The 10,603-nt window shown below is 40.5% G+C and overlaps 1 protein-coding gene across 1 annotated transcript in view; it reads left to right on the plus strand.

Annotated features, from left to right (window-relative positions):
* The window catches only part of LOC310709805 (microtubule-associated serine/threonine-protein kinase 2-like), a gene marked incomplete at its 5' end in the record, with an annotated part of 57,686 nt that extends 47,467 nt beyond the window's left edge, over positions 1 to 10,219 (plus strand). Inside the window, 5 exons of the mRNA XM_083509845.1 lie at positions 331 to 557; positions 1,778 to 1,900; positions 3,352 to 3,488; positions 3,926 to 4,113; positions 4,563 to 10,219. Coding sequence (XP_083365971.1) covers positions 331 to 557; positions 1,778 to 1,900; positions 3,352 to 3,488; positions 3,926 to 4,113; positions 4,563 to 6,667 — 2,780 coding nt within the window. The 3' untranslated portion in view covers positions 6,668 to 10,219. The remainder of the gene's footprint in view (positions 1 to 330; positions 558 to 1,777; positions 1,901 to 3,351; positions 3,489 to 3,925; positions 4,114 to 4,562) is intronic.
* Positions 10,220 to 10,603: the final 384 nt, after the last annotated feature.

Genomic DNA, 10,603 nt, shown 5'->3' on the forward strand with positions numbered 1-10,603 from the left:
CCCATAGCTTCAGATCTGAAATCAGAATAATTTTTAGGACATGCTTACAGGTCAGTTACAGAATAAGAGTATAACTTGGCTAGGTTAGCGGTGACAAGTAATGCACAATCCTGATATTCCGTTTCTCTGAAGTTGATTTGTTAAAACATATTTTCAGTGGCCAAGAAAAGAGGAATCAAGTGTCACTAGGCTTTTTCAAATGCAAGTGCTATAATTCTACAAGTGTTACAAATCAAGATATTTTGTTCCGCTTTCATAATTTAATGCACATTGTATTTTCTTATGAAAACCAGGCTTTCTAATTTGCAGTCCTTCTTTATTTTCATGTAGAGCACCATACATGTTCTCCATTGGCTAGTCCAATGTCACCTCATTCTCTCTCCTCCAATCCATCTTCAAGAGACTCATCTCCAAGTCGGGACTTTTCTCCTGCTGTCATGAATCCCAAACCACCAATCATCATCCACCGAGCTGGGAAGAAATACGGCTTCACACTTCGTGCTATTAGAGTCTACATGGGGAACAGTGATGTCTACACAGTGCAACACATGGTCTGGGTACGTTCGTCTCAGTCATGATATGACTCGCTTATAGCCTAATTTGGAAAGAACCTTTAATTAACTGGGCCCAGTAAAACCCCTTGTTTTTCCAGAAACGGTGTCTCTCTTCTACAGAAATATATTGGGTGGGGGGGTGGGAAGCTCTCTATCAGAGTTGTAACCCCTGGGTTAATTACATTTAATTCCTTCTGAGCTGTGTTGACAATGATGGTCTGCTTCGGATCATCTCCTTCCCTTAGGATTTTTCACACATCTGCCTGGAGTTGATTACATGTCTTAAAGCATCACTGTCTTCCCACTGAATCGACTAGGGATTTGGAATTCAGTTCAGCTGTGAATTATACAAGGGGCTTGCTGTGTGTGCTTGCTGTTTCTCCTTCACCCGTATTCTCAGACAGCCTGTCTTGTATATGTGTTCTCTTTTTGAAGTTTATATGCGATTGTTTGCCAGAGCCATTCCCCACAAAGAATGTTTCTCAGTTTTAATTGCATGATGCTCACAGGTTAAAAAGAAAAAAAGAAATGGGAGGGGAAAGAGTGCCCCAATTTCCCTATAGACATCACTTAAGGTTTCCTCATCAAAATGGTGATTATTGTTTGAATCTAATTATCAGTGATACAATAATAATATGGAATAGAATAATTGCTTTTGTAAATCTGCTTCTGATCCTTATTCTGCTTGACCTTGACAAGGACTGCATTATGTAGAAGACTTAGCTGTCATAAGGCACAGGATCACATGCCACAAATTGAACACGTCATCATTTGGGTTGTTTTCATGCTTGCAATTGATTGTTTACCCATCTTGACTCATAAATATTCATAACTATTTGTATTGGGAGAGAAATTATTATTAATAACTTAGAGATGAGTAGCAGAACCACACCACATGCCATGCAGCTATAAGGCCCCAGGTGCAGTCCCTGACATCTCCAGTTAGGTAGATAAGCTGAGAAAGACCTCTGCCTGAGACCCCAGAGAATGTATGCTAGATAGATGAGTGGGCTAGATGAGCCAGTGGTCTGACTTGGTATGAGGCAGTTCATTTATATCTTCACAAAGGTCCAAATAAAAAACTTGGTAGTGAGCATAGCATCGCCTTCTAGCATATAGTGCACGGAAATTCTGAGACTGGTTTGTATGTAGAGTTGAGGGGCAGATAACATGAACAGATGATTCTGTTTGTTGAAATTGATGTATTGTCTCTATATTGTCAGCATGTAGAAGAAGGTGGCCCTGCAAGTGAGGCTGGTCTGAGAGAAGGGGACTTGATAACCCATGTGAATGGAGAGCCTGTACATGGACTGGTTCATACTGAAGTGGTGGAGTTGGTCTTGAAGGTAAAGATGGAGTATACACACGTGCTGTGTGACAAGTGCAATGTGCATAAACATAAATACTTAATAAAAAAAGGGATGCTTACCCCAAGGAGGTTCTCCTGGAGTATCCCTTTGTGTCATATTGGTGTCTGACCATTTATTTCCCCAGACTTTGCTTTATCTTGCTGATGATTTTAATCTATGTTGCTCTTATATGTTGCTCTTAGTATGCTGTTCATTAGTTTTAATTATTTTATTTGTATTTTGATTACTATGTTGTACACTGTCCTGAAGTTTGGTTTTGAGAGACAGGGTAAAAGTTTCAAGGAGTCTTGTGTTGTTAAGGCTTCTGCAATACAGATCCTAGCATATTGTACTAGAAAAATAGAGGCAGATGAACCAAAAGCATTAATAGCGGCATTACTAAAACATGAATCCTTTTTCACCATAAGGAACATGCTATTTGAATTATTTTTCTAATTTTTAAGCTGCAAAACACTATTTTCTCTTATTGCTCTCATCGTAGATTGAAAACTATTTTTTTAAGCATTTTGCTCTGATTTGTCTTAAGGCTTTTCCACATGGTAAATGTGAAATGATTTCTTTGGAAGGTCCAAATGCTTCTCTTCAGGGTAGTGCTTCTGATTCATTTTCCTCACACATCAGACAGTAATATATTGTTGCTGGCGAAAAGTTTTATCTAGCTAGCATTTGGAGTGCTTTCTGGAATACAGTTTCACAAGTAGATTTGTGCCTGTGACACCACAGAAGTTGCAAGCCTTCCTATGCTATGGAGCAGCAGTGGAGTTCAGTTGACAAAGAAGGAACTTGCATGAGAAATGCAAGGAGCAAATGCACTTTGAACCTGCTGCCTGAATGGGGAGTAATTTGAATAAATATTTCTTTAGAGCAGGGATGGGGAACTGTGACCCTCCTGTTTTTGTAGGTCTCTTAACCTCCCAGCCACCATGGTCAGTAGTGAAAGATGATAGGAATTGGTCCAACAACATATGGCGGTCCACAGGTCATCCATCCATGCTTTAGAAGAGGAAGGAATATCAAAGATAAAACCAAGTAGAAGTGCTGGAGTTGGGAAATGCTGCTTGAAATAATTTCTAGCATGAAGCTGCTGGACATGTAATTTATTTGATTGTCTTCTGGTTACCTTAACAAATTTATGTTGCATAATGGGAATCACAGTGTTGAAACTATTTGTGGCTGTCCTTCAACTAGAAAAAATGTTGCTTAATTAGTTGAAAAACCTGTGACTCAAGAAGACTTTCTAGCAGCATTTTCTAAAGACAAAATGAATAAATACATATTGGAGAAGAGGAAACAGAATCACAGAGGCTAATTTAAGCCACACAGTGGTAGACTGGCATTTCCCCTAGTATTAACATCCAGCCCAACCAAAATACTCATGAGAGATAAAGAGATAAGTAAAATGTGTGTGTGTGTTTTCTTGCTGGCAGAGTGGAAATAAAGTGTCCATATCTACTACACCTTTTGAGAACACATCAATTAAAGTGGGGCCAGCTCGGAAGGCCAGCTATAAATCAAAGATGGCAAGGAGGAACAAGAAAAGCAAAACAAAAGATGGACAGGAAAGGTTAGTGATACTTTCTTTTAGGAAATGAAATTATGCTCTGATAGCAGTTGCCAAGGAAAATTGCAGAAATATCTTCTGCTAGTGAATGTTTTATATCACAAGAATTACACAGCGAGAGACGATTTTAGTAAGCTATGGGTTGCACCCAGAGTTCCATAAGTGAAGTTCCTGCTTATGAACAGGGTGGTCTCAGAATTGCCTCCATCTGCACCTTCTAAAAAATCTACTCTGGATGCCTGTAGGGTCCTCTGCATGGGAATAGCACAGGGTAGGGTTGCCGGGAGAAAGGGAAACCGGCAAAATTTGCCCACCCCCCTGCACCTTGTCTACAGAAGTCTCTTCTGGATCCAAGTTTTCGCTGGGAAAAGATGCATATCAAAGATGCTGATCCTATTTGTTTTTACAAATAATGATAGTATTCACTTTCACTTTCTCAGTAAGAAGAAGAGCTCTCTGTTCAGGAAGATTACCAAGCAGGCTTCTCTGCTTCACACCAGCAGGAGTTTGTCTTCTCTCAACCGTTCTCTGTCATCTGGAGAGAGTGTTCCTGGTTCACCTACTCAAAACCTCTCCCCTCGTTCACCAACACAGAGTTACCGATCTACTCCTGAGTCTGCACATTCAGGTAAAAGGGGAAGCAGGGAGTAGAGAGCGGCAGACCTTAAGCAAATCTTTCGGACTTGGTAGTAATAATGTAGCATTTTCTCAGCCTGAAGGGCACAAGGAGACATGTCTTACAAACTATCAGGGTTCCCAAAGTGAAGCATGAACCTCTTGGAAGAGGTAAAAGGGTTTGATTGCTGTAACTTGATTCTCTCACTGTGTTGTGGCCAAGCACCAAAAATGGTAATGTGGTGTAGAAAATAGTGGGGGAAAGCAGCACAGTTGAGACAGGGTGTAGCTGACTGATATTTTCTGTTGCAGTGGGCCACAACTGCCTAAATTCAACCCCACCTTTGCCAGGTTGCAGTAGCCAACTTATTTCAAATGTGATGCTCGTATTATAGCAGTTCCTAATGTTTCTCAATGTATTTCCATGCTTTTTTTAAATATCCTACTTTTTTATGTTCACAGTTGGTGGAAACTCTTCTCAGAGCAGTTCACCTAGTTCGAGTGTTCCCAACTCCCCTGCTAGTTCGGGACATATCCGACCCAGCTCTTTGCATGGACTAGCACCAAAGCTTCAACGGCAATATCGATCTCCACGACGTAAATCTGCAGGGAACATTCCTCTCTCGCCACTAGCTCACACTCCTTCGCCAACCCCACAGTCTACGTCGCCTCAGCGCTCCCCTTCTCCTTTGCCAGGGCATTCAGTTGGCAGTTCAGGCATCATGCAATCATTTCCTGTCAAGTTACACTCCTCCCCACCTCTCGTCCGACAGATTTCAAGGCCCAAGAGTGCTGAGCCACCAAGATCCCCTTTGCTGAAGAGAGTCCAGTCAGCTGAAAAACTTACCTCCTCTCTCTCTTCAGAAAAAAAGATGCCGTCTTCGCGCAAGCATAGCTTGGACATCTCCCATTCAGAATTCAAAAAGGAGATGCTCCAGAGAGATCCTGGCCTCCAAAGTTGGCAGGAATCCATGAGTGAAACAACTGGAGGCAAAGTTGGACTTGCAGAAAAAGGGACCCTGCAGAAACCTTCTTCCAGAAAACTGGGACCTATTCGGCACGACAGGGTGGAGCGAAGGGAGTCTCTACAGAAGCAGGAGGCCATCACAGAAGTAGATTCTTCTGAAGATGAAACTGACGAAGGATCAGAAGATAGTCAAGATGGAAAGAAAATGGACAGGCCAGCCTTCAGTAGAGACCACCAAGTTTCTGATCCTTTCTCTGAGGATATGAAGCGTTCTTCCAAGTTGGAAAGCAAAGACAGTATGGAGGACGATGCGTTTCTTCCTGAGGAACCAAAAACTGTCAGTTTGCAGAAAGGGGCAGATCAACACCAACCAAAGGATGTTGCAAGGACACCACTGGCCGGTATAGATGAGTCACAATCTGAAGTTTGTGTGAGAACTTCTCCTATTGAAAAATTTGGTGACTGTGAAGCAGTTAAGCTAACAGATTCTGAAACCCAATTAGGGTCAGGACAAGGCAATACTCTCAGACTTGCTAATCAGAAATGTGCCTGTTTCGAAGATGCTGAGGACCCTAAACAAACTCTGATTATCCAGGAAAGCATAGACTGCCCAGAACAGGTGAAGTGCCTACCAGTGAGATATCTGCAGCTCGGTCAAGGTGACTGTTCAGGGCTGGCAAGTGGCAAAGATAACCTGAAGGAATTTGCTTCTACAGAAACTACTTATATGTTGTCTCATGATATTAAGCCTTTGTTAGCACTTTCTTCTTCTACTTGCACAACTAGCACAAGCTCTCTTCCACTAATAAGCCAAATGGACTGCAAAGATGCACCTCAGAAACAGGAAGCCCAGTCTGTCAAGGAAAGCACCAGTATTCCGAACCTGACAAGCAGTGGCAAAACATCTTCACAAAGGTCTCCTGATGCCGAAGAATCACAAGGTTTGTCATCTGCAGCATTAGTTTCAAAACACAAAAGTCATGCAAGTGATACAAACTTAAGTTGTCCTATAGGAAGACCAAGTCTCACAATTGATGCAGCAGCTGAAAATGGAAAATCAGTTTGCCCAGCTCCTTTAGCAATAGATGCAAAAGGCATGTTGTGCCCAGGAAATATTAATGTATCTGGCTCAAGAGAACTAGAAAGAACAAGAGAAGAGTTCCCCCCGAAGGAACTGTTTCATATGAAAGAGAGTATGCCAAAGGAAGAAATGCAGGAAACACTAAAGGAAGGCCCAGGCCCAGTAACAGCCAAACCTTTCAGCATAGGTAGTCTCATTAAAATATGTGGTTCCCATATTGGGTCCGAAAGCCTAGCAGAGTCTTTGGAGCCAGAGTGTTCAGTGGGAGCAAAAGAGAAGCCAGGGACTGGTAATTCTAAGGTACCTGAAATTTTGGAGGACAGGTGGCAATTGCCTCCACCTGAAAAACAGGCAGATGGCACAGCAAGGCAGAGCACAGGGGTTTCATCTGGACCAGATTCTAGCCAGAATTCCAAAAAGGAAACTGCTCTGATGCCAGGAGAAATCGGAGAGACTGGAGGTCAATCACAAACAAGAGACTTCCTGTTGTCAGATGGTGACGTCGTGAAGAAAACATAGCAACATATCTACATTCAGAAGCAAAGACAACATTAGTAGAACACAAATATAAAACACAAAACTTGTGCAACTTTTTTTGTTGATTTGTGTTTTCACACTCTTGCCTTTTTCATTCTTGCAATTCTATTTTTGTACTCAGCGTTTGATGCCTCTTAGCAGGGTATCTTTAAAGCAAGATTAAAAAAATGATTTCCAAACTCCCCCCCCCCCCCCACAACATTTTTGGCCCTAAATTTGAAGCATTCTGTTAAATATCTATTTTCTTTCAAAATTCCAGGGAATTACGTTTGCCAAATTAGACCGCTCACTTGGAAATGGCACATTTTGAGCACAAATTCCAAATTTTAGTCCTTGTTTCCAAAATTTTAGGTCATGTCTTTTAAGTTGGCAAGGATTAAAATAAACACTTTTGATGGCAGACTGTCCTGAATCATTATGCCACCTCACATATTTTCTTACATATCATAGACGTCCAATTTATGTATATCTGTGAGGAAACCTTGTGTCAGCTTGTGCAATGGGGCAATACCCTCCTTTTAAAAAGAACGTTAAGCAAAACGGCAAAATAAAATCTTTAGTTTATCTTTGTTTTTGTTTTTTAAAAGGCTTTTATTTAAAAGAAGATTACTTCTTTTTCTCCCTTTTTAGAATTTTTAATCCTTTTTGCTCAAAGTAGTCAGTAACCTCAAAAGAGGCACATGGTGCTTCAGTTATGCTAACTCAGGAGTAAGGGGCCTGTAGGCTTTCACTGTAATTGCTAACTACAACTCCCATCATCCCTGACTATTGGTCATGCTGGCTAGGACTGATGGGAGTTGCAGTCCAATAACACCTGGAGGCCACAGGTTCCCCACCCCTGCTTTAGCAAGCTAAGCTAATTTACTTTACTGACATGTTGCTGTGAGACGCAAACATTTGGGACTATCACACCCCCAGTCTTATGGAGCTATCTTGATTGTTGTGGACGAAAGTTAAAATCCAGTGAAGTGTTCTCATTTGACTTTGTGAGTGAGAGAAGTGATCTTCATTGATTCATCAGGAGGCAGCTAAGACCAAACCGTGTCTAGGTGAAATAGTCCTGTTAGCATTAGTGTCTCTTTCCCAAGTGTAAGTAGGTAATTCAGTAAATTGACCCTTCAGTCATATAGTAAGTTTATTATAATTCAACGGTCCCTTCCATTGTTTAATCCACCTTCTACCTTTCTTAAATGTCTATATTTTCTAAGTAACCTTTTGAATGTTTTTGAAAGTTCAACATGAGTTGGTGCTTTTTGCTTAAAGACATCTGAGTCTATGATACTGCACTGATACATACAGTATAGCACTAGCAGCAGCATTTCAAGTATATTATTGAATCTAATTACAGTTTATAGGCAAAAGTAACTATTTCCATAAACTCCACAATACTTACAGCCTTGCCTAACAGAATGCATCTGTGTGTGTCTGTGTGAGCAGAGAAAGTAATTATTTGCATAGTCTGCTGTTCTACCTACAGAGGTGATCACATGTTGACTAATAGCTCTCCAGGGCAAGCGCTGCAATTCATTACAACACAGCTTTATTGCTCAGCCAGGTTTCTGATATGAAGGCTCTTCCTGCACCATTTCTCCTTACAAGAGCCTACATGTACTTTTTGACTAGGAATATTCTCTTAAATCCTTAATTTATTATAATCTCATTTCAAGTGTGTCTTGCCCAAACTCCCTGATTCTCCCCACTACATACCCAATTATTTGGTTTTAGTTTTGGACCAATTTATTTTTGATTTGGGGTTTTCTTTATATTAGCGTGTGTGTGTGTGTGTGTGTGTGTGTGTGTGTGTGTGTGTGTGTGTGTAATAAAGGGAATAGTGTGTGTGTGTGTGTGTGTGTGTGTTGTAATGCTGCAGAACGATCCATTGGCTTTCTCATATAGAACTTGAAGCTTCAGTACTCAAAACTTCAATAGTAGTTCCCCACAATGATTTAAGATCTGCTAATCTCTTTAATCCTGCCACCAGTGCACAATAGCTAAATTTATGCATTAACATTTTTAAAATAAACCATTAGGCTTTCCTCCATCGAGCCACACCTTTATCTTACCAGCCTTTCCTATCAGTTTGCTGTGTTGCCCTCAGAACAGAGGCAACTGGGGCCTCAGTGAATATATACATTCAGAGAAAGGGAATTGATGGCATAGCCACTCAGAAATGCACATTAACTTGAATAATGTAAAAATATTAAATGCATTGATTTACACTGTGTGAATTTGAGCCCCGGGGATGAATAATGTAGCTTCAAACATACCTTGTAGCATCTGTTTACACAATGGCAGCCAAAGGATTTATATCTCTAGTTTAGCCAAATAAAGCATATTGGGCCACCTCATTTCTGTATAGATGCCACTTAGATATTACCTTTTTATGTATTCATTCTACCATTACCAGGAAACCTATGTAATTGTTAAAGCCTGCAGAAGCCTTCATTTTTCATGTTACTTGATATATTCCTGTAACTGTTGTCCCACTTCAGTAAAAATGATTGGCCACAAAAAATCGTTGCATCGAAACCACATGGCAGTAAATCAGATTTATTCTTTGGACATCTCATATATATATATATATATATAGAAGAGTTCAGACAATCATGATGTTTCTGAGGGAAAAATTTAAGGTCTTAGGCTTAATATTTTTAAGTGCTTATAAGGAGGCAGCATGTGATGAGAGTTGAACTGATGTTACCATGTTGAGGAGACAGGTGTTTGCATAACTATAGTCTAGTTAAGCCACTATATGTATACAGTGTTGATCCACTTAGCTGAGACTGATCTCCATGATGTTCCATGAATGGGGGTGATTGGATAACTTTGTTTAGGCATGCAATATACACAGTCCCCTTAGCACGTTGCTTTCCTACTTTCTCTTATTTTCGTTTGGTGTCTAGAATTTCAACTTTAGTTTCCTACATACAGCCTTTAAACCTTTCAATATCCAGCTGGTGCATTTCTCAGCAATACTTCACACCATTACATGGTGCATCTAAAACCATCAAATAGATATTAAGTGTAAATATTAGACTTTCGCCTTGCCTAAAAACCACTCCTGGGGAACAATGCCTAAGACTTTTTGGTGTTTGTTATGCTACGGAAGAATACTCAACATAGACAGGGTAAAAGGAATGACCTGTGGGGCTTTTTTCCCTCATTAGCACTGAATTAAGGTGTTCTTTGGGGTTTTTGTTTGTTTCTTCCTGTGGGGAGGATTGTGTCTTTCTCCAGTTTTCTCTTACTGGACATGAAGGATGATGCCGTACTTCTAGTGGGTGATTTTACAGCTGTGTGTGTGTTTACATTGTGTTTTTGGTTTTTGTTATTCTGGAGGCTGTGAGCCCACCTTTCAATTTCAAGTTGGTGCCAATCAGCACCTGACTAGCAGAAACATAAAGTTGGGATATAAGTGTTTTTAGAAACTTGAACAATTGCCACATAATAGAGGTGCAATAATTTTTATTCCTGTTGTACCTGCATGTTGATGTTCAAATACTCCTGAAATACACTTCATTTTTTTTACATAAACCCGTGTCCATTTCTTAATTATTTCTCTTCAGAGGTTTTACTGTGATACGTTGCATTAATCCTGTGTTTCACTTGATCCATGCCGAGTGTCCTGCAACAACCCTAATGGGCTTTGTTACAGTGGTTCAGTTCACATGTTGTAGCAAACTATATTTAATGGTTTACTGTAAACACAAAGATTGCTTCCACTTAGTTCCTCCCCTAATGGGAGCTACAAACCATCATCCCTGGCTTGGCATTATGCCTGAGCCAGTGAATTCCCCCTTCCCCAAACCATGATGGGTAAGCCGAGAAGAAACCTTTGTATCATGGTTTGTTTGGAGCAAAACAAACGTAGTACTAAGCCAGGTATTGTGATTCATTGGTCCCCTCTTAACTCTGTTT

The sequence above is a fragment of the Podarcis liolepis genome (assembly GCF_965112155.1).
Source record: "Podarcis liolepis genome assembly, chromosome: 6".
Taxonomy (NCBI): domain Eukaryota; kingdom Metazoa; phylum Chordata; class Lepidosauria; order Squamata; family Lacertidae; genus Podarcis; species Podarcis liolepis.